Source organism: Zingiber officinale, chromosome 2A (genome assembly GCF_018446385.1).
Source record: "Zingiber officinale cultivar Zhangliang chromosome 2A, Zo_v1.1, whole genome shotgun sequence".
Classification (NCBI taxonomy): Eukaryota; Viridiplantae; Streptophyta; class Magnoliopsida; order Zingiberales; family Zingiberaceae; genus Zingiber; species Zingiber officinale.
The window spans coordinates 42736199-42761940 of NC_055988.1; the positions used below are offsets into that span (position 1 = coordinate 42736199).

At 35.4% G+C, this 25742-nt stretch overlaps 1 protein-coding gene across 3 annotated transcripts in view; it reads left to right on the forward strand.

Moving 5' to 3' along the window:
* Positions 1-481: 481 nt before the first annotated feature.
* LOC122041067 (zinc finger protein VAR3, chloroplastic-like) overlaps positions 482-25742 on the forward strand; it is a 31893-nt gene continuing 6632 nt past the window's right edge. The window contains exons 1-3 of one of the 3 annotated variants that reach the window (XM_042600612.1): positions 482-992; positions 17739-17844; positions 18055-18401. In XM_042600612.1, coding sequence (XP_042456546.1) covers positions 556-992; positions 17739-17844; positions 18055-18401 — 890 coding nt within the window. In that variant the 5' untranslated portion in view covers positions 482-555. The remainder of the gene's footprint in view (positions 993-17738; positions 17845-18054; positions 18402-25742) is intronic. The other 2 variants (XM_042600611.1, XM_042600613.1) reach the window with 2 other exon arrangements.

A 25742-nucleotide genomic window follows, 5' to 3' on the forward strand; every position in this document is an offset into this window, starting at 1 on the left:
TGGTGGCATCAAAGACTCAGAAGGATTTGTAAAAGTTAGGATTAGAGTCTTCAACCATTAATTTAAAAGAACTAAATAGTAATAAATGGGTGATGACTCATCCCTTTAACTTAATAACTCATTGAATCAATAAGTTAAATATAAAAAATAAATGTATAATAAATTAAATATGTTGGAGTTTAGCTCAACCATAATTATTTTAAATACAAATTAAATATTATTTGAATCAGTTTGAAATACTTAAGGAGTGTTTGATTAAATGATAGGAATGACTATGGGTATGAGTTTGATAATAAGGTGAAATAAAAATAGGAATGAAAATGAAACTCATCAAATTATATGAGTTTAATTAATTTCCATAAATTTATTAATCTTTCTCAAAATATAATTTTCAAATCCATAATTCAAACACTATAATCTGGATACGGACAGAGGGTTATTTGTTATTTCTCCACCCGTAAATAGGCCACAAAATAAATAGATAACTATCGTCGTCCGCTGAAAACCCTACCGCCCTCGATTCCCTCTAGTCCTCAGAGTTATATCCCCGCCATCATGACTGCCGCCTCGAAGCTTCCTTGTCTGACCTCATCGTTTTCCTCTGGGCTCGTCTATCGGCTCATTGCACCATCTCTGCTCCTCCCGTCTCCTCTGCACTGCCGCGCCAACCTCTTTCTCCCCGTCCCGCATCCCCTTGCCCCCCGAGCTCAACTCCCCATTCTTCGTACCTTCACCACCAGCTCCATTGCGGAGTTCGGTCCAGATGTGCCTCCTTTGAACACCAAGGAACCTCCCTCATCTTCCCATCCGTGGCCTGAGTGGGAGAGATTCATCGACAAGTTGAGTGCAAATGGTTACTTTGAGCCTTCCACCTCTGTGGTTCCAAGTGGAGATGTGGATGGTTCCGTCGCCTATGGGCCTGCGGAAATGGGGGTCAACCGTGTTAAGAATGCCTGCCTCAAGTTTGCTCGAGAACGATTTGACAGTTTCAGGTCGTTTTCTTTTCTTCTATTTTCTTCTAGTGTTTTTCTTTTCTTTAATCTTAATTAGTTGCTTTGATATTGATGGTAAAGTTAAAGAAGGAACACTGGTTGGCTATAAGCACCTGAGTGCATAACCATTGTGAATTATGTGGTTTAGACTTAGATGGGTGAGGCTGATATTTTGTTGCCCAAGATGGGTTCTAAAAGGGGATTGGAGTACTGCTACTGTTTTGAAAAGGATTACAACCACAATAACACTCTTTACCTTTTACCAAAATTCTTACAAAGCCGACATTTTGTTTCATGCTCCTTTGAATGATTGATGGAAGCTAATTTGAGTACACCAAACCCTGACGTCTCAGGAGAAATCAATTTGAACGAGCACTAAAATATTGCAATGTTGATGGAAAGTATGCTATTTAGCAATATTGTCTCATATTAGTCACACCATTTCAGGGTTTCTTAATTTCAATTTGCTGACAATGACTTTGATTGGAAAATAAAGACTCTGAATGAATTGTCTGTGATATGAGGAGCCTTATTCCAATTGGATATGGAGAAAAACTTGTTTCAAGAGGGGTAAGTTTTCAAAGGGAGCCAATTACCCCAAAGGAATTGATCAACTTGTCCCCATTTCTGTGAGTAAGGAACCAACCGACATCCATCGAAGAAAACTTCAAAATTTTAGTTAGAAATTGTCTTCTTAGGAATCTATAAAAGGATCCTTAATTGATATTGTAAACTATAAAGCATTGAGAAAAATAACATTCTTCTTAATATATTTCTCCCTCTCCCTCTCAGTGACTCCACACCTGGCGGCATCCTTCTTCACATCTGCAATAGCAATACTCACCATTGCGCACCATCTCCTGCCCTTCTTTGCTCACTTATCCTCCCTCAGTTCATCTACAACTGCATGTGGACTAGATCCTAAGCACATATCCATAACAAATCTTAATATTGTGATTTTATTTTCAATTTTTTTGTATTGGAAATTAAAATTGTATTAACTTGCATCCATAGGAGCATCTGCTAACTTGCATCTAAGCTTTCTTGCTTCTTTTATCAGGTCCAGAAATATATATATTTTTGAGAGATTGATATTTTTGCCTTTGACCGAGATTTTTCCAATTTAAGAAAATACCTTAGGCTTCCTAAATCTTTGATTTGAATTTTTTAGTTAATAGGCTCATGTGTGTGTGTGATCTCCTGTTAGAATAATGTCATCGACATATACAATAAGGGTGGTGGAAATTCTCCCTTGTGGCGAACATTTAACAAAGAGGGTGTGATCTACTCTACATTGTAGATTACTATAGTACTTGATTATTTAGTAAATATGTCAAACCAAGCTCTCAGGGATTGTTTGAATCTATATAATGAGTGTTTCAACCTATAAACTTTGTTGATTGTGACTTATGACTTGACTTCAGAAGGGATGCTCATGTAAAGTTCTTTCGGCAAGTCTCCATTGAGAAAAATGTTCTTGACATCTAATTGATGAAGTGACTGGTCTAGATTTGCATCTAGAGATAAGAGAACTCGAATTGTGTTTAATTTGGTTACAAGAGAGAAAACTTCATAATCGATTCCATGCGATTGTGTGAATCATTTTGTAACAAGTTGAGCCTTGAATAAATCAACACTTCCACGTTTTTAGTATTTAATTGTGAAGATCCATTTGCAACCTATAGAATCCTTTTAGGTGATAGTTCAATGATATTCCATGATCCATACTACTTCGGTGCTTGGATTTCTTCTTTAAAACAGTCTTAAATTTTGGTATTGTGAGTGCCTCTTGTATGGATTTAAGAATTTGTATGATCCATGGTTTTAAATCTCGACCCTATCGAAATTTTGATTTATGATCGAAACGATACAATTTCAGTACTGTATCATGTTGTACCGATATGGTTTCAATATTTTTTAAATATAAAGTATATTAATTAAAAAATTAATTTATTTAATATTTAAATATAAAAAAAAAGAAAAAGAAAAAAATATGAGATTGCGGCGTCTCATATGATAAATAAACAAATAAAAATTTTATTATATATGTTAGAATTAAAATAATGGGGGAGTTTTATTAGAGTTTGATTAAGAATGTTTAGATTATCTATTTATAGCGGGGAGTTATTTGAAATTATTAACGTAAGTTTTATTATTTTTCCTAAGTTTTTTGTCTACCTGCACGCCCACGCACATGTGTCCCCATTGCGAGCTGTGGAGGTCACGACAGCCTTGCCTCCTCGCTAGGAGGTGATCTGCGGAGGTCGTGGCGACCTTTGTAACCTCGCCATGTCGGGACGTGACCTGTGGAGTTCGCGATGTGTGTGATTGAGCCAAGCCTACGGAGGTACCCTACACAACACCGATGGAGTGCCGGGCGTAAATTTTATCCGGCACGGAACAAAATTTTAAACTATGGTATGATTCAGATTTGCCACAAAAGTCTTAAAACTTATTAGATAGGTCTTGATGTGGCACAAAGTTATAGATTGAATGTTATATGCATTCGCTAACACACCTTTTTGTTTTTTTGCAATAGAAAGATTACCATCTTTGGAGGACTCGTGGTTATAGTTTCCTTGTGGATCTTTTGATCTCGGGTCTAGTCCAATTTTTGGATCTGCCCAAGGAGTACTTTGTGCTTTATCTCCATTTGATTATTTTCCCTTCTAGGATAGGTGATAAGGCATGCTGTTTTTGGATTGATTAGTGTCTGAGGAAGAAAGACTAAAAATACTAGGGATTTTGTCTGGCTGAATAACAGTTGGCTAGAGAATAGGAAGTGTTCGGGAAAAAGTATTTGGAAGTTAATGACATCTTGCAAGAGGAACCATGGGATTATTTTGGTGAGTAGGGACAACTTGTATATGGCTATTGACCGGATTTGATGAATTGTAGGAATATTGACGTTACCGTTCTTCGTATTGTTTCCCCAAAGTTTTGGGTATTGATCGGATTTGATAAAGTGTGGCAATATCTACATCATTGATCTTCATATTGATGTCCCAAAGTTGTTAATTCTTGTTTAAAACCGTTCTCCCCTTGAACATCAGATTTGGGGTAATATGGCCGGTGTTTAAAAAATGTAATATCCATGAAGCTATAGATTTTTTTTGTAATTTGAGAATAACACATGTATCTTTTTTTATAGTAAGAATATCCTAAGAAGACATATTTAATGGCTCTAGGATCAAGTTTTCCTCGGTGTTGGCTATGGATATGAACAAAAATGGAGCAATCAACAACTTGATAGTGATACGGGCGAAGGATATAAGATGTGTGGTTAGGTGTGGTTTAAGAAGGATTTGACATGGGGTTTGGAATTTTAGGACTTGAGAAGACATTCTATTTATGAGATAGGCTATTATTTTGGTATATGTTTAGAGAACATGAGAGATCAGATTGACTTTTCCTTTCAGCCGCCATTTTGTTGAGGTATGCCCATGTGAACAATCTATTGACTTTTCCTTTCAGCCGCCATTTTCCTTTCAGCCCTTCCTTGCCCCTAACTGGTGCAGTTGGCACACTAATACGGTTCTGGTATTGGTTTGTTCATGGGGTATTAACTTAGCTTTAAAAGAAACTTTAACCTTGATTGTATTTCAGTAATGAAATTGAAAACGACATGAATAACTGCATGGATTAGATTATTAATAATGAAACATCAGTTTCATAGAACAATCTCATGCAATGCTATGATAACAAAGTTGAGATGAATGATATGATTTATCTCTTCAATGTGGCAAATGTATGCCATAAATATTTCAATTAGATCATATGAGACATGTGACTTTTTGTTCTTGAGTTTCGTGACAAATACTATTTTTTTGTACATCTAGATCTCTTAGACCTTAGACAAGAAATGGAATGCTGGTTATATTCTCTTTAGTCTCTCTATTCGAAAGCCTCAAAATGAAGAGAACAATCTCTTGTCACGAATGAGATAAAACTTGCTCAAAAAGGAGAGGAATTCAAGAATCCATAGTACTTAAGTGAGTCCAATGAAGTCTTGAGGCTCATGGAACAAGCTATTACATACAACAACAACAAACAAGCTATTACATAATTCAAATTAAATTTGTTGGGCTCAGATGACTACACATGGGACCAAACCCTATTTATATTTATGTTGCCAAGGCCAAACATATTTTGTCATTGATGATTGACTATTAGCCTTAAAGTAAAAATTTCATGACTATTGCTTTAATAGGGGTAGTGTGCATACCATGGTTTAAAATCTCAACGCATGTCGAGGTTTCACTCTCAGATTGGAATGATATAGTTTCGGTATCGTATCGACATAGTTTTCAGTATTTTTTTAAATATAATAAAAAATTTAATTTAAATATTTAAAAATAAAAAGTAATATATATATATATATATATATATATATCAAATTAATGGAATAATTTTATAAGGCTTTAATTAAACCTATTTAAATTGTCCCAATTATATCCGGGAATTAAAATTAATAACATAAGTTATTTAATTAAACCTAAGTTAAAACCTTTGGTCCTCATCTGTTCTATGCCGCTAGTTACTGCAGGCTCGCGCGATGCTGCCGACCCGTGCAACTGATGTGCGTATGTGATATATGTTTCTAGGCATTTTTTAACACACATCTACTTGTATTTCAGGAATATAATCTATATTTGTTGCACCCTATTTCATTATCATGTCATATTTCCATCCTATTTTGTTTGGAGATCTGCTCATTGCATGTTTTAATTGACAAGATGTTATTTGGAGCGAAAATAGAGCAAAGGTACACATTGAAGGAAATTGTGAAAATCCAACAATCTGGTCGTGCCCTTTGGCACGACTATGTGCTCCTGTGTTGTTAGAGGCGCGAGGCGCAAAGGGCTCATAGAGCCCGAGGCGTGAGGCGCGCCTGAGGCACGCGCCTCTTGAACATGGGGTTGATGACTACTAAACTATTGACACACTTATAAAATATGTCAAGTATGATAACTATTAATATTCCACACACATCAATATCAAATATAACAAGTAAAACAACACCATGATAAAATTAATAAAAGTTTCAAACTTTCAAGTTTCAACTTTCTAATTTAAACTAACAAAGTTCATCAAAACAAACGTAATAAGTCAAATTAATCATCAAGCTCAAGATCATCCTCATTGTATTCTTCTTCTTCTTCTTTATCTTCATCTTCTTCAAATTCAATTTCTTCTTCTTCTTCATATCTAAGTCTTAGAGATGAGTGTCTCATAGAGGAAGATGTATTTTCCTTCTCGACTTGTCTAGGCCTAACATGTGAACTAGAGGTCATGGATGTAATATTTTTTCCTCTAGTACAATATTCAGGCTCTTCAGCTCCACTAGCCCTAGCAACGACATCCCATGTCAAGTCATCACCTTCAAAAACCAACTCATCTTCTTCATTATCACTTTCTCCATCCATTCTACCCATCAACCATTCATTACTATCATCAATATCTGTCAAAGAGATGGGGTCAATCTTATCACGTGCGTCATACCGAAGTTTTAAGGCACGATTGTATTTCACAAATACCAAATCATTTAAGCGCTGCTGAGCTAGCCTATTCCTTTTTTTGTTGTGAATCTACAAAATGTCAAAAATCACAATAAGTATAATAAAATAACAAAGAATATTTTCTACTTATAAAAGTAACATACTAATAGTATTACATTTATATTTATTACATACCTGTTCAAATACACTCCAATTGCGCTCACAACCAGAAGCACTACAAGTGAGGCTAAGCACTTTAATAGCAAACTTTTGCAATTCTGGGGTATTTGCTCCGTAGCATTCCCACCATTCTGCTGGAAATAATGTTCTTCTATGTCTAATTATCACATTCCTCCCAAATAGCCCTTCTGCCTTTCGATATATAGAGAGTTGGGCAGTGATTTTATCTTGCTCGGCAGCGTTTGAAACCAATTTCTCCATAGTTTCAAACAAACCTTTCACCACTTCTCCACAGATATTTGAATCTGTGTATGAATGAAAATATTCGGGATTCAAATAATGTTCTGCAGCATGCAGAGGCCGATGAAGTTGGCATTCCCATCTCTTATCAATGATCTCAAACACTTCTTTGTATTTCTCTTCTTTCTCTTTAAAGGCCTTCATAATTATTTCTTTTGCCCTATCCATAGTCTCATAAATATAGTCCATTGCAGGTTTTCTTTCGCCATCAGCCAGTCTCAGAACACGGACTAAAGGGTCATATATCTTTAAAATAGGCACAATATTGCTCCAAAATCTAAGTGTCATGATGATTTTAGCTACCTTCTTTCCCGCCGCTTCTTTTGCCCATTTACTCTCTGTTCAATCCTTTGAAATGAACATTTTTCTTAAATTTTGCTTCTGTAGATGCATTCTTTCAAGAGTGAGAAAAGCAGTAGCAAATCTTGTGACACCCGCCCGACAAAGCTCTTTTTGTCTTGTGAATTGCCTCAACATATTTACCATGCCGGGGTGAATATAAATGTACGCATTCACACGCATTGCCTTCTTCAATGTTGCTTTAAAATCAGGCAATTTTCCAATTTCTTCTAAGATCAAATCGACTCAGTGAGCAGCACAAGGAGTCCAATACAAGTGTGACCTTTTTGCTTCTAATAATTTTCCTATAAAAGAAGTTAGAAAACTAGATAATTTTAACATATATAAGAAAAAGCATAATGATAAGAAAAAATTAAATAAATTCTTACCAGCAAACATATTGTTACTTGCACTATTCGTTACAACCTGAATAACATTTACTTCTCCTACACGCTCCACAAATCGATCAAGCAACTGAAATATTTTCTCTCCAGTTTTTGCATAATCAGAAGCATCAATCGATTCGATGAAAACTGAACCTTTAGGAGAATTCACTAAAAAATTAATCATTGTCCTCTCTTTTGTCTGTCCACCCATCTGCCATCAAACTACAACCATACTTTGCCCATTATGTTTCACACGACTTAATGTAATCATTATTCACATTATCAACAGCCTTTTTTAGAAAAGGAACCCGCACCTCATGATAACTAGGTCCTTTTAGACCTACACCATATTGGCCAACCAAGTCCAACATCTTTTGAAGCTTGAATAGTTAACGACATTAAAAGGAATTGCCGCATCATACATCCACTCAGTTATAGCCATACAAGTTTTTTCCCTCAATTCTTTCTTGTATGCCTCGTTTATCGTAGTTTGCTTCTCTTTACCCTTTCTACTTTCAATATTTTTTTGCACATTAGGAGCAAAATACGTATCCATTGGACCTATTTGTCTTGGCCTTTTTTGCATATTCATTGATCTAGAACTTGTACTTGTACTTATAGGCGGTACAACTTTAACTCCAATATCATCCATATCAATATCATCACCAAGAGGGTCTACATCCTCAAAGTCTAATGTCGCAAGTTTAGAAAGATTGTTTTCTCTGCCTTTTTCTCCATGAAATTTTTTATTTCTTCACGTACATGAGGCGGACATTTCTTGCAAGTCGTAGTATTTCGAAACCCTCCAATAAGATGCTGTTTTGCACGATAGATACCTCCTTTTGTAACTTTTTGACAAAAGTTACAAATCAAATCATTTTTGTTATTCGGATTAACTCTTTGAAAATAATTCCATGTCGGATTTTTTGATATATGTTTTGGAGTATCACTACTACCTTCCATGATAATTGAACAAGAAAATAACCTAAAAAATTAAAAACAAAATAAAAAAAATTAATGAATTAATGGAATGGGAAACTACTATACCTAGTATCAACAATAATAGAAAAGTACTGTACCATACCATTGGTACCAACAATAAAAAAAAAAGGAAAATAAAAAGAAAAACAGGGACAGTTGCTTGATTATGCAAAAAGGGAGAGAAAATATTTGTACCTCACATTACCAGCAAGCACATTATTTTAATTGGCTAAAATTACTAGCAAATAGGGACAACATCACAGTTTTCACAGTAGCAGCAGTTTTTTACAGTCCCAGCAACAGAAAACAAAAAAACAAAAAGAAAAATTGCAAAAAAAAAAAAATGGGACAGCATCACAGCAACAACAGTTTTGTTGTCAACCGGAAGGGAAAAAACAAAAAAGGAAACAGAGGAAGAAGATATAACAGAGAGAAGAAACGAAAGTGATGAAAAAACATTGAAAACTTGAAATATTGAACAGTGAAAACGACGAAAAGAAGAAGAAGAAAAAAAAAGGAAAAATAGAAAAAGAAGAGAAGGAGCGTAGAAGCAAAGCGAAGAAGATGAAGTGAAGAATAGAAAAACAAAAAAAAAGATGGAAAAATCGCATACCTGGACAGCGACGGAAGCAACTCAGCAGCGACGGCGGCAGTGGAGGATAGTGCGACTCTTCTGCAAGGTTTCTTCTCCTTCCGTTATTTTCTTCTTCCCTTTTCTTCTTTGTGCCCTAATTCCAAACCAAATTAGGTTTGTAATGTTTTTTTGGTTAGAAATCATGAACTGGAAGGATCGCGCGATGCCCTTTGATCGTGCGATGCACTTTGATCGCGGCTTCTGTGAGGCGCGAAAGCGCCCTAGGCGCGCCTGGGCGCTTGCCTGGCGAACAACGCCCGCCTCGCGCTGTAGAAGGCGCTTTTCTCAGCGCCTGACGCCTCAGGCGCGCCTTTAACAACCCAGGTGTGCTCTCTCCCGAAGCAAAGCAGCTTCGGCTATGCCTCCCACCAGAGGCCAATCAAGCCCAGGCCGTGTGAAACTACACGCCTGTGTGCTTCTTCCAAAGCTGCATCAAGACATAACCAAGGTTTAAAATTTCGACCCGTGCTGAGGATTCGGTCCTGGACTGAAACGATACGGTTTCGGTACCGTATTGTGCAGTGCCGATATAATTTCGATATTTTTAAAATATAAAATATATTAATTAAAAACTAAAATATTTAACATAAATATTTAAAAAATAAACAATATAAAATAATCTTTAAAAAAAGGAAAAGAAATGAAAATAGATAAATAAAAATTTTATTATAATTTTTAAATTAAAATAAATAAAATATAAAATTAATTAGATAATTTTATTAGGGTTTAATAAAATCTCTTTAGATTATCTCCATCATAGTTAGGAGTTGATTAAAATAATTAACCTAAGTTTAATTAAAAAAAAATCTAAAATCCAACACCATTTGCGAGCCTGCACGACTTTGGCGCTGTCGCAGGGTTGCGCGACCAACCATGGTTGCGTGACTTATTCAGCGCGATCGCGTTGGTCGTGCGACCCTTCTACAGTGACTCCAGGGTCGTACGATGCCTTCGCGGTGGTAGCGGAAGGGTTATGCGACCCCTCCACTGCTGTTGCAGGGTCGAGTGACCCCTCGATGTGACCACAGGGTCGCACAACACCTTGCACCAGTCGCGGGTCTAGTGTCGGGGTCGTGCCGGTGCCGGTCGTTGAGCGGAACGAGATGTTTCGCTCGTTTCGACCGTCTCGGCACGACACTTTAAACCATGGGTGTGACCGTGTCATTTGGCATGGTTGTGCTACATTTCTAGAGCCTAATCAAAGAGGGGCCTTGCCTTTTGGCATGGCCATGCCTCCCCAGGCCGTGTGGCGTGGAGTCGGGCCGTGTTGTGCGAAAACAGGGTTGTGTTGAATCTAGGCAGACTGTTGATTTTGAAACGACCATAACACTTTATGCTCGGTTAGAGTTACGGGCTACTCTTTATACCAAAATGTAGCTAATTTTAAAATCTACAACTTTGCTTCATAGTTCAATATCTAGCCGTGCTAAAAGGCACGACCGTGACTCCTGTGTTGTTAAAGGCGCGCCTGAGCCATCAGGCGCACAAGGCACTGAGAAAATCGCCTTCTACAGCGCGAGGCGGGCGCTGTTCGCCAGGCGCGCGCATAGGGCGCTTTCGCGCCTCACAGAAGGTGCGATCGAAGTGCATCGCGCGATCGAAGGGCATTGCGCGATCCTTCCCGTTCACGATTTCTAACCAAAAAAACATTTCAAACCTAATTTGGTTTGGAATTAGGGCACAGAGAAGAAAAGGGAAGAAGAAAATAACGGAAGGAGAAGAAGAAACCTTGCAGAAGAATCGCGCCATCCTCCACTGCCGCCGCCGCCGCTGAGTTGCTTCCATCGCTGCCCAGGTATGCGTTTTTTCCATCTTTTTTTTTTGTTTTTCTATTCTTCTCATCTTCTTCTTTTGTAATCTTCTTCGCGTCGCTTCTTCGCTCCTCTTCTTTTTCTGTGTTTCCTTTTTTTTCTTCTTCTTCTTCTTTTCGTCGTTTTCACTGTTCAATATTTCAAGTTTTCAATGTTTTTCATCACTTTCATTTCTTCTCTCTGTTATATCTTCTTCCTCTGTTTCCTTTTTTGTTTTTTCCCTTCCGGTTGACAACAAAACTGTTGTTGCTGTGATGCTGTCCCATTTTTTTTTTTTTTTGCAATTTTTCTTTTTGTTTTTTTGTTTTCTGTTGCTGGGACTGTAAAAAACTGTTGCTGCTGTGATGCTGTCCCTGTTTGCTAGTAATTTTAGCCAATTAAAACAATGTGCTTGCTGGTAATGTGATGTGCAAATATTTTTTCTCCCTTTTTGCATAATCAAGCAACTGTCCCTGTTTTTCTTTTTATTTTCCTTTTTTTTTATTGCTGGTACCAGTGGTACAGTACTTTTCTATTATAGGTACAGTAGTTTACCATTCCATTAATTCATTAATTTTTTTTATTTTGTTTTTAATTTTTTAAGTTATTTTCTTGTTCAATTATCATGGAAGGTAGTAGTAATACTCCAAAACATATATCAAAAGATCCGGCATGGAATTATTTTCAAAGAGTTAATCCGAATAACAAAAATGATTTGATTTGTAACTTTTGTCAAAAAGTTACAAAAGGAGGTATCTATCGTGCAAAACAGCATCTTGTTGGAGGGTTTCGAAATACTACGACTTGCAAGAAATGTCCGCCTCATGTACGTGAAGAAATAAAAAATTTCATGGAAAAAAAGGCAGAGAAAAACAATCTTTCTAAACTTGCGACATTAGACTTTGAGGATGTAGACCCTCTTGGTGATGATATTGATATGGATGATATTGGAGTTAAAGTTGTACCGCCTATAAGTACAAGTTCTAAATTAGTGAATATGCAAAAAAGGCCAAGACAAATAGGTCCAATGGATACGTATTTTGCTCCTAATGTGCAAAAAAATATTGAAAGTAGAAAGGGTAAAGAGAAGCAAACTACGATAAACGAGGCATATAAGAAAGAATTGAGAGAAAAAACTTGTATGGCTATAACTGAGTGGATGTATGATGCGGCAATTCCTTTTAATGTCGTTAACTATTCAAGCGTCAAAAGATGTTGGACTTGGTTGGCCAATATGGTGTAGGTCTAAAAGGACCTAGTTATCATGAGGCGCGGGTTCCTTTTCTAAAAAAGGCTGTTGATAATGTGAATAATGATTACATTAAGTCGTGTGAAACATAATGGGCAAAGTATGGTTGTAGTTTGATGGCAGATGGGTGGACAGACAAAAGACAGAGGACATTGATTAATTTTTTAGTGAATTCTTCTAAAGGTTCAGTTTTCATCGAATCGATTGATGCTTCTGATTATGCAAAAACTGGAGAGAAAATATTTCAGTTGCTTGATCGATTTGTGGAGCGTGTAGGAGAAGTAAATGTTATTCAAGTTGTAACGGATAGTGCAAGTAACAATATGTTTGCTGGTAAGAATTTATTTAATTTTTTTTATCATTATGCTTTTTCTTATATATGTTAAAATTATCTAGTTTTCTAACTTCTTTTATAGGAAAATTATTAGAAGCAAAAAGGCCACACTTGTATTGGACTCCTTGTGCTGCTCACTGAGTCGATTTGATCTTAGAAGAAATTGGAAAATTGCCTGATTTTAAAGCAACATTGAAGAAGGCAATGAGTGTGAATGCGTACATTTATATTCACCCCGGCATGGTAAATATGTTGAGGCAATTCACAAGACAAAAAGAGCTTTGTCGGGCGGATGTCACAAGATTTGCTACTGCTTTTCTCACTCTTGAAAGAATGTATCTACAGAAGCAAAATTTAAGAAAAATGTTCATTTCAAAGGATTGGACAGAGAGTAAATGGGCAAAAGAAGCGGCGGGGAAGAAAGTAGCTAAAATCATCATGACACTTAGATTTTGGAGCAATATTGTGCCTATTTTAAAAATATATGGTCTTTTAGTCCGTGTTCTGAGACTGGTTGATGACGAAAGAAAACCTGCAATGGGGTATATTTATGAGGCTATGGATAGGGCAAAAGAAACAATTATGAAGGCCTTTAAGGAGAAAGAAGAGAAATACAAAGAAGTGTTTGAGATCATTGATAAGAGATGGGAATGCCAACTTCATCGGCCTCTGCATGCTGCAGGACATTATTTGAATCCAGAATATTTTTATTCATACACAGATTCAAATATCTGTGGAGAAGTGGTGAAAGGTCTGTTTGAAACTATGGAGAGATTGGTTTCAAACGCTGCCAAGCAAGATAAAATCACTGCCCAGCTCTCTATATATCGAAAGGCAGAAGGGCGATTTGGGAGGAATGTGGCAATTAGACATAGAAGAGCATTATCTCCAACAGAATGGTGGGAATGCTATGGAGCAAATACCCCAGAATTGCAAAAGTTTGCTATTAAAGTGCTTAGCCTCACTTGTAGTGCTTCTGGTTGTGAGCGCAATTGGAGTGTATTTGAGCAGGTATGTAATAAATATAAATGTAATACTATTAGTATGTTACTTTTATAAGTAGAAAATATTCTTTGTTATTTTATTATACTTATTGTGATTTTTGACATTTTGTACATTCACAGCAAAAAAAAGGAATAAGCTAGCTCAGCAGCGCTTAAATGATTTGGTATTTGTGAAATACAATCGTGTCTTAAAACTTCGGTATGACGCACGTGATAAGATTGACCCCATCTCTTTGACATATATTGATGATAGTAATGAATAGTTGATGGGTAGAATGGATGGAGAAAGTGATAATGAAGAAGATGAGTTGGTTTTTGAAGGTGATGACTTGACATCGGATGTCGTTGCTAGGGCTAGTGGAGCTGAAGAGCCTGAATATTGTACTAGAGGAAAAAATATTGCATCCATGACCTCTAGTTCACATGTTAGGCCTAAACAAGTCGAGAAGGGAAATACATCTTCCTCTATGAGACTCATCTCTAAAACTTAGAGATGAAGAAAAAGAAGAAGAAGAAATTGAATTTGAAGAAGATGAAGATAAAGAAGAAGAAGAAGAAGAATACAATGAGGATGATCTTGAGCTTGATGATTAATTTGACTTATTACGCTTGTTTTGATGAACTTTGTTAGTTTAAATTAGAAAGTTGAAACTTGAAAGTTTGAAACTTTTATTAATTTTATCATGGTGTTGTTTTACTTGTTATATTTGATATTGATGTGTGTGGAATATTAATAGTTATTATATTTGATATATTTTATAAGTGTGTCAATAGTTTAGTAGTCATCAACCTCATGTTCAAGAGGCGCGCGCCTCATGCCTCGGGCTTTATGAGGCCTTTGCGCCTCGCGCCTCTTAGAACACAGCGTGACTCCCATCCACGGTCACGTGACAACCTTTAACCAGATTGCTGATCAAACTTTGAACCACCATAATTTTCGGCTCGGTTGGAGCTATGACTTGATCCAAGTATCAAAATGTAGATAACTTCAAGGGTTACAACTTTAGTTCAGGTGAAACATGAGAAAACCAGGTTTAATAAGTGAAAAATTTGTTTTGGCGGAGCCCTGTAAACATGATAGATCTGGATAGTTTGGAGGAGGTATAAAAGGTTCAAGAAACCCATTCTTTAACTCATCTTGGGCTTGGGACTTCGTCCCTCTCCTTGGGGAAGTGTTCTCCCCTTAGGGGGAAACCCTAGGACTTCCATCCACCTCCATTCCTTGACGATCCGCCCATCTCTAGAGCAAGGAGACATCCCCAAGACATCGGAAACCTTGACAAGCATCTCTTCTTCTCCTTCTTACATCTAGGGTTGTAAGTATGTTTTAGTTTATGTTTTGGGTTTGTTCTTCCCTTGCAATGAAGTAGATCTCCCTTTCTAGGATTAGGGAGTATTTGTAATATGATGGAGATGTAAAATTATATAGATTTGCTATGTTTTCTATTCAATGATGTTTAATGCCTTGTTCATGTTTAATGAAATGTGTGTGACACATTTATATCTCTTTTGCATGTTTTGTTGAATGATGTGGAAGATTGATATCCATGTAAGGGAGGTGCTCTAGATCATATGACCGGAGGGCCCTAGTGGCAAAGGTATCTTTTTAACCGGACATCTAGAGTGTCGCTTTGAAAGGGAGGTCAATACTCTACAAGAGAATAGTTGATTAGAACTTAATGAGTTTATCTCAATTCTGTGCTACGAAGTAAATGGTGTAATGTAGATTGTATTATCGGGGAGCTCTTAGTAATAGGGGCTACCTTAAATGGATTATCCGCATTACCTATTCTACTTAGTAGCATTGAATGCCAATGGGATAGACACTCCGATGCGGCTATCGCGAGATTGTGCCGGTATTTAGTTAGGTTCTCTACAAGAGCATGAACATAGAGGATAGGAACTAGGCAATCCATGTAACATCACCTAGCATTACAAGGAAACTGATATCCTAGAATCGCTATCCAAACCATTTCTCATATCCTTTTAAGCTCAACCCCTCTCAAGATCAATTCTCTCTCACTTTCGTCTCTCTCTCTTTCTCTCAACCTTCTCTCCCTCTCTTCAATCTCTCTTGTTAGTTCGCAAGCGCCAAAGTTAACTTTCGATCGTCTAGATAACTTATTTTGCGACATCTCTAGTGTTTGATCAACAGTTCCGGTGGATTCGACAATCTTTTATATTACTTACGATGTTTTCGTGCATTTACAGATTCGTAACAGCGACATGTTCAGACACGTCGCTGAATGCTTCCGGGATTGCACGATGCATTTGGATGCGTTGCTGGGCAAGCACGACGCGTCCGCGGGGCCTTGGGGCGCGTCGACACAAGAGGCGTGCCTGTGCCGATGCCTGTTTGTGGGCGGAACGAAATGTTTCTCCATATCGGGAGCACGAGATTTTATACTATGCTGCATACTAAATAATTTGAATAGGGGTGCCTATTTGTGGGCGAAACGAAATGTTTCTCCATATCGGGAGCATGAGATTTTATACTATGGTGCTTACTAAATAATTTGAATAGGGGTTAGGATGCATCTAGTCAGCATGATATATAGTAATATGCAATATACATCTGCAATATCTGTATCCCAAAATTGATCTTTTAGATATTTTCAAATCTGGTTTATTAAGAGTAATCATGCCTAGTTTTCAGCATGATTGTAGTCTTGTATTTCAAAAATGAAGCATTTTATTGGATCAATCTGTATTTTACCAAACCTATTGCTTGCTTTTGAGTCAATATTGATCTTTTAGATATTTTCAAATCTAGTTTATTAAGAGTAATCAAGCCTAGTTTTCACAGCATGATTGTAGGCTTGTATTTCAAAGATGAAGCATTTTTTTGAGTCAATATTGATCTTTTAGATATTTTCAAATCTAGTTTATTAAGAGTAATCAAGCCTAGTTTTCACAGCATGATTGTAGGCTTGTATTTCAAAGATGAAGCATTTTTTTGAGTCAATATTGATCTTTTAGATATTTTCAAATCTAGTTTATTAAGAGTAATCAAGCCTAGTTTCACAGCATGATTGTAGTTTTGTATTTCAAAGATGAAGCATTTTATTGAATCAGTCAGTATTTTACCAAACCTATTGATTGCTTTTGAGTCAATATTGATCTTTTAGATATTTTCAAATCTAGTTTATTAAGAGTAATCAAGCCTAGTTTCACAGCATGATTGTAGTCTTGTATTTCAAAGAAGCATTTTATTGGATCAGTCAGTATTTTACCAAACCTATTGATTGCTTTTGAGTCAATATTGATCTTTTAGATATTTTCAAATCTAGTTTATTAAGAGTAATCAAGCCTAGTTTCACAGCATGATTGTAGTCTTGTATTTCAAAGAAGCATTTTATTGGATCAGTCAGTATTTTACCAAACCTATTGATTGCTTTTGAGTCAATATTGATCTTTTAGATATTTTCAAATCTAGTTTATTAAGAGTAATCAAGCCTAGTTTTCAGCATGATTGTAGTCTTGTATTTCAAAGATGAAGCATTTTATTGGATCAATCTGTATTTTACCAAACCTATTGCTTGCTTTTGAGGCAATATTGATCTTGTAGATATTGTCAAATCTAGTTTATTAAGAGTAATCCTGCCTAGTTTTCAGCATGAGTGTAGTCTTGTATTTTAAAGATGAAGCATTTTATTGGATCAATCTGTATTTTACCAAACCTATTGCTTGCTTGTGAGTCAATATTGATCTTTTAGATATTTTCAAATCTAGTTTATTAAGAGTAATCATGCCTAGTTTTCAGCATGATTGTAGTCTTGTATTTCAAAGATGAAGCATTATTGGATCATTCTGTATTTGACCAAACCTATTGCTTGCTTTTGACTCAATATTGAGATCTGCTGTGTATTATTTTTGTTGATAGTATCTTTAAAATGATCTAAGGTAACCTTGGTTATGTATTTTTTCATTGTTCATTGGATTTTGTGCTCAATTGTTGTTGAATGTGATATCAACTTAAACAGTGCAGTTGTTTTCCATGATTTTAGAATTTAGATTTGTTGATCACCTCATTCTGCTTCTCTCTTCTTAGAGAAGACATTCTGGCTGTTGTTGAGCATGGTTGTCCTAATATATTTCGCAAAGCAGTCAGTTCAGCAAAAAGGTTAAGGGCATATCTTCATCTTGATGAAGGGGCTGTAAGTTCTACTTTTAGTCTAGATTGCTGTCAAATTCCGAACTCCTAATGAAATGCTTGATGGTAATTGCAAAAATCATTATTGTGGATTAGGTTTTGCTATCGTATTAGATGTTCAACAGTATAGGTATTATGATGAATTGAACTGCCAATGTTCGGCAGCCATTCACTCCAGTTGCATATTGTTTTTGATTATCACCTACAACTCCAGGTATGTAGTGTTTGTGATCTAAGAGGATCATGTGACAAAGCATATATAATACCGGTTGATGGTGAAGGACCACGCACTGTGGATGTAGTTCGAATTTTATTAAGTTACGCATTGAATCCAAAGCAATTTTGTGTGTCGGACAGCTCGCATGTCAAAGAGCACATGCAAAAGTCTTCAAGAAGTCTACTCTTTGAGCCTATTAAGCTCAGTGATACACCCATTGATCTATCTATTACAAAACCAGTTGTGAAGCTTCCTACTCCAAATGAAACATTTCCAAAGCTCGATGGCAACCAAAACAGAGCATCCAACATTGAAATGAAGCGAGGTGATTGGTTATGCCCAAAGTAAGTTATGATGCAGTCTTCTATATGTTACCGGATGTTTAATTGTGTATGTTTGATTTATTTGAATTATGGTTCCTTAGGTGCATAGCTAGTAATTATTGAAATTAATGATGTACAACCAATGTTGTATTAGTGATCAAATGGTTGGGTTGTTAGGAAGCAATATAGTTTGTAGTGTGGATATGAGGATAATGTGTGAGATTACTAAAAAATATGAACTAAAATTTATTAGTATTTAGGATCAAACAAGTAAAATCAGAGCAATTTGATTTGACGTGTATTAAGAAGACAATCTATAAGTCTGTACTTAGTTAAATTTAGTAAATTATAATTTCAGGCATAGGAAAAGAAAAGCAATGAAGTCTGGGATAACATTATTAAATCTTATTTAAAAAATCTAAACATATCAGTGATACAACTTAGAGTTCTGTGATAATAAGATCTATGCTGCTGTTCCTACTCAATGATGTAATAAGAATCATGTATTCAATCCTGAATAATCAAGAATAACTTATTCCTAGTGTTGGCCTAACTTCCATAAATTTTTAGGTGCTTACCTTTTCTTTTAATTCTACACGTACTTTCATAATGACCAAATGCACTAATGTTATATTAAGATGCCTAAGCGCTTGCTTATCTCCTCAGGCATGCTGAGGCGTGGTAATCCTTGATTACCTAATGAGGCTAGGTAGTCACTTTTAAGAAGGCACAACTTAAATGAGCACCTTCTAATGCTTTGTGTGGCTGAATGAGTTTCTTTATAATCCTTTGGAAACCGCACTGCAAGTAATTTTTCATCTTATATAGTAAATGTAATCTAGGGAAAATACAAATTTTTGTTTAGACTAATATATATGCTTCGACTTTTAGGCAAATTCTATTTAGTGTTTGCAAATTTATCACCCATGAATTTACAAGTTTATTGGTAGTTATTGCATTTGATTGGATTAAACAATCAAAGAAATTGCAATTTATGTTAGATTTAAGAAAATTGCTAGCTTTACATTTTTTAGATATTTGACTATGCATTTTATCTTGAATGTCTAATGTGTTAGCAATGAATGAACTTATGTTCATTACTAAGATCAGATAGTTAAAAAATAGTAATGATTGTATTGGATTAGTAGGATCTATAAATCACAATCAATAAGAAAAATAAGCAATAGGGAAATGATGAAATAAAATTATTAAAAATGTTTTAACAAATATTTAATAAGGCATATTCCTCATCGTCATCATTAATGAATTGTGTTTGTCATAATTATTCGGGATTAGTTATATGAATATTATTTCTCCATTAAGGTCTAATAATATTATATCGTTAGTAATAATTAAATTGATTAAATCTTCTTTTTTTTTGTTATATTGCCTAATTTTTTTTCCTTGATCTCACTCTTATGGAGGATCATGATGGGGTAGGGTAATTTTTAACTTACCACCCCCACCTCATATAGGAAGTGGGGCGGGGCGGGTTATCGTGGGAAGATGAGATTTTCTTCCCTTTTCCCATCTCGACCCATTTCTCATGCACGCTTTAGGTTTGGTGGGGCATTAAAATGTCCTTGATACTCTATAGCATATATATTATAGACTAAATTGTACATGGAGCAAAAAAATCTTATCCCATCTTTATTTACATATTGAAGCGAGGAGGGGTGACCTTAATTAGGCTAGCTCGAGTTGGGTTGTAATTGAGGTGGATCAAATTATCATCCCTACTCTTTGTCTACCCCTTCAATCTAATATATTTAAGTCTTCTCAGTATAACATCTACTAGTATGTTTATTATCATCAACCATCTTTGAATATGTCTATATCATATGAATCAACTCTCTCATTTAAGCATCCGCTAGTTACACCTAATTGCTCTCAGATAGTAGCATGAACTGTTTGAATACTATGGTACTAAAGCCCATAGATTATGATTAGCATCTTTTTAATCACTATCAAAGCGTCCTTTTGTTTATGCATAACTTTAATCCTAATACACAATTCTCTACTCCCTCCCTTTGACACTATGTAGATCATCATCCATAACTCTATTAATTTGTCTATAATAGATTATCAAACATTACGTCGTTTTGTTTCTATTTGGTAGCTACACAAAACTAAAACACTCTTGTATTCTCTCCTTGCTAGGATAAAATCCTCTTTCTGTCTCTCTTTAGTTTAAAGAACGAACTCAAGCATGAAACCTCCATTAGTATGTCTCTTAGGATTCACTATTGTAATATAGCACCAATAATAATTCAACTCGCCGAAAGGGGAAAATAACTAAAAGATATGATTCAATACAAGGGATCCTAACCCTTTTAAAGACTGACAATGAGACTCGTTCTTTATAAGAATGACTTGTTAACCAAAAAACTCTAACAAGCTCCTAAATAAGTCTAACCAACTTTATTTTTTTAAAAAAAAATAGCAGTATCTACTTTATTGTTTCTTGCCAAAAACAGCTCAAACTCACTTTGTTGAGTATGAGAGTAAAATTATTAGAATATAACTTTGAAGTTTCCTGTCGAAATTTAGCAATTAAGTTGTACCCATGTATTCTAGTTCAGTGATTCATACATCTTCTATATTTAATAGTTCATTCTATTACATTAAGTATCTCTTAGTGCTTCGATGAGGAGTTAGCATTGGTTGAATCTCAATGATCCTCTCAATCATATAGACTAGTTATAATGAGGGAGGAAGAGCTAGTGTCAAAGTGGTTGAAGTACAACCTATGGGCAAGTCAACAAGCAAAGAAGGAGCTTGAATGTCACTTAATACCCTCTATAGTGATTGACTAATGTTAACAAGTCAGCTATTTTTCTCATAATGTGAAAAGGTCTAGTGGAGCGAATATGAAATTTTTTGTGGGAGTTTTTAGAAAATTGCTCAAGGCAGATGCAAATAAGAACATGGTTTCCAAAATTATGTTTCTTTTGCCTACAATTTGTATCTATATGAACTTTGTTATTCAGTGGTTTTCTCTTTACATTAATATGTATCTCCCGAATATGCTAGGCAAAGCTCTCCGTTAGAAAGGTAGAAGCTAGTAGGTAAGAAAATGGTCTTGAGTGACAAGCTCTAACCCACAGATGATCTCAAATGAACTTTTAACCGCAAAACGATTTATTGAATTAACATAAGCAAACTCAACAATGGATGACCAAATCCTAAATCCTCGATTTTTCCCTATAGGTCTTGTAAGAACATTTCCTAATATATTATCGACTATCTCAATTTAACCATTTGTTTGTGGGTGAAATGCAAATAAAATGTGAATTGTGTCCCACATTATTTCCATATTGGCTTCTTAAATAGCTAATGAATGTAACATCCTTATGTGCAATTAGTGTTGGTAACCCATGCAATTTAACAATTTTCTTATAAAATAAGTTATATGAGATGCATCAATTGTCTTATTGCAGAAAATGAAATGTGCCATTTAGAAAATCAGTTTCAACTTCAATTGGTCCAAGGTGGCCCTAAAACAAAATTCATACTTTCCATGACTTATAAAGAATTGGTACTATATATAAAGGCCTATGTTTTGTTTATTTGCATTAGCTATCTGTAACATATGATACTATAATACAACCCTATGCTTTCTCAAGTATGATTAATAAAACTTATCTAAAGGAAGGTTTGATCTTGTGTTTTCCAAAATGTCCTATCGAGTTCTTTACGTAATTCCAATATTAAAAAAAATCTCTTAGTGGTGTTTGGAGATACAAAGATGTGTGCTCTTAATTAGGTAATCACCTTAGTCACAAAATTGACCAAATTATGACAATCCTCTCTTGGATGTCTTAGAAAACCACCCTAAATTAGAGCATATCACGTACTCATCCTTAAGGCATAAATTCTTATTACAATGGTTTCCATCCTACATAGGGTAGCTACGATTCAACTCAATATGTTTACAAGTTTGTTATTACCTCCTAGGCTGGTATTATTTAACAATATTATACTTTGGGAGGAATTTAACTCAATGAGAATGTTTAGTTTATGACTTCAATTGTATTTAGATGTACATAAGTGTCTTATGGTCAAAGTACAATATGAATTTATTTGGTAATAGCATTACGAATGCCTTAGAGATTTGACGATAATGTAAAACTTATTAAAGTAACACTGCTGAGTTACATTGAGTTTCTTGCTAAAGAATGCAATAGGGTGCCCTTCTTATCTTAGGGTACCCCTTGTTCCTACATTTACCTCAAATGGTAGAATGCCCAAGAAGGTTGTCCAAGGATATGGGCCTTAGTTATCTTTTATTTAGTTTTTTGAAAGGCTAAGACACTGAACTTAGTCAAGCTCCCTATTTTTAAGGCAATTTGTGAAGATAGCTATAATGATACTAAAGTTCCTAATAAAACATCTATAAAAACTCACAAAATCATGAAAGCTTTGAACTTTCTTAAAGGTACGGGGTTTAGGCTAATCCTTGATTGCCCTAATTTTGTCAAGTTTGCCAAATTTTTTCTAATATGAGAACAAACCCACCTATGAAGTGAATCTACAATTGTAAAGAATATTATTTCTTTGGGTTGATAATTAACTTTCCAATCTAAAGGGTTTCATGGAATACGAATATATTCAAGGTGGTTGTCATGCTCGATGTTGTACATTAGGATGCCATTAACATAAACCATTATAAACTTTCCTATATAAGCTTTTGGGATTTGAGTCATTACGGTTATGAATGTGCTTAGGGTATTTGAAAGATTAAAGCGCGTAATTGACTATTATAGTACATCTTGGCGTTAAAGTGATTTTCCATGTTCCTCATTTACTCGAATCCGAATGATACCACTATGTTGGGTCATTTTAGAGAAGTATTAGTCTCTTGCCATTAAGTCGAGAATGTTGTTAGGTGTATGTATGGGAAACCTATATTTGATAATGATTTTATTGATTGACACAATTGTCAACGCATATTCTATAAGTCATTTCTTTTGGTGTCAGTAATGTAGGGATGACAATTTGTGCTTTCTCTAATACAGTTTTTCTTTAAGAGTTTTTTTTTAATATAATTTCTCTATTTGGTCATGTAATCATATGGAAGGATAGACACTTATGATTTAGGAATAAGGTGTATTATGTGTTATTGTGTGCGTGCAAAGGCTACAATTTGTCAACTAACTATTAATTAGCTATGCCCGCATATTCATCCAAGATCTTCTTGATCTAAGGGATGATCTCTTGGTGAGGCATTAGAGAGAACCTTAAGGTCTTGGGCTACTAAGGCACTTGAGTTTTTCCTTTCTTTTCCAAATTGAGTCTATGTAAGCAGGTGGGAATGCCTCAAAGATTGCACTCTGCTTGAGTCTTGGTTTGATTGTGTTAGGTTAGACAATGCCCAATATGTTGGAAGACACAAGTGTTTTCTGTCTTATAATGAGTTACAAAAAGGTTGTAATGTCCTTATCTACCAAGGATGATATGGACAATGTTCATAGGACATCGTGCTAAATTTTATCATCTTTTCCCTAAGGACCAAATATCTCTATGGAATTGATCGGAAGTTTGATCTATGCATGCTACTTTGTAGAAATTTTGATAGATTCTAGTGTGATTTTTTTTTCTTTCTAAAAAGCCATGCAGTTGTGCTTCCTTGTTCTGTCGTATGCCTCTTGTACTTCCATTCATGATTTTGTGAGAGCTTTCTCCACTTTCGATATTTTATCAAAGTGGATAAAAGATGACCTAGGACTCCCAAACCACATTGAATCGCCTGTGTTGTATGTGCGCGCTCTTTTATTTATGTTTTTCCACTACTGTGTTGTAACCTTACTAGGATCGTAGCAAAGAAGAAATTTTACTTGCACACACGCTATCCATCCCCTCCCCCTCTGGCGCTCATGTTCACCTCATTATCACACGATCCAACAACAACCACAAAAAAAAGGTGCAACATCCAATGGTTGATCTCCTGTTAACCATTGACATTGCATAATCGACATTCATATATGCTTTTAGCCCCAAACCTCTATTTCTTTTAAATAAAATATACTTTCTTGGTGTTCCTTGATACTATAATATTGGTGAGCTGCTTACAAATGAGGTTCTTTTGGGTTATGCATGAATTGACTAAACACACTTAGTATGCATGCAATACTTTGTTAAATAAGCTTTCTACTAGACGATACATTTTCTTATCTATTACAACATCTTTATCTGTCATTTAAATTTGAGTATATTAGAGATCTGAAATATATTTATGGCGGGAGAAAAAAATGCCTTACTTAGAGTGAGGCACCTCAATCCCAAGAAAGTATTTCAACCTTTCTAATACTTAGATTTCAAACTCTGCTAAATACTGACTTAAAGTTACATCTCTAATTCAGTATCTGATGCCAAATCATCCTATGAGTGTAAATCTGTGTCAAATCCTATGTCTTAACTTGTCAATTTGTGCATGAAAATCCCAACACTATCATTAAGAATGTGAGATTTGACACCCTGTACTTGGGGAAGATGGATGCCCTTGAACTAATGCAAGTCCAAGAATCTAACCCTAATCATGAGAATGACATAACAATTTCTAATTAGTTGATATTGAATCTTATATAAGCGATGAGAACCTAAACCTTCCTAATGCTCTTAGGAAAGGCACTAGAGAGGGGCCAAAATGCCTTAATATCCTCTTGTGAAGTTCCTATCTTTTACACATTTCTACCATCACATAAAACTTACTTGGTTAACCTAAACACCATTGTCGTTCCTATCACTTTATCCGAGGTATTATCTAATGAGATGTGGAAACAAGTAATGAATGTAGAAATGAAAGCATGGGAGAAAAATAAAATGTGGGAATTGGTGAAGTTGCCAATATGAAAGAAAATTGTAGGGTGTAAATGAGTCTATACAATGAAATATAGAGCAGATGTATTAATAGAGATGTATAAGCAAGACGGGTGGCCAAGAGCTATACTTGAACCTATAGGTTTATCTAGAGACTTTTGCTCTAGTAGCAAAAAATAAAAGCTGTTAGAATACTACTGAATGTCAACTAATTATAGTTGGGAGTTAAATGTTTAATGTCAAGAATGCATTTTTGCACGGAGAACTAGAGGAAAAAAATTATATGGAGGTTCCGCAATATCAAAATAATTTGGATGTTCATAATGTATGTAAATTGAAGAAAGTCTTATACGGATTGAAGCAATTACCACAGATATGGTATGGCAAGTTGCGAGAGTTATGATTGTTATAGGGTATAACAATTAACAAGATCACACATTATTTATTAAACACTCTTCTTCAAGAGGAGTCACAGTGCTCGTATGAGGAGAGACAACTTCTAGGTCATATCTGGTGAAGAGTTTGAAATCAAAGTATTTGGAA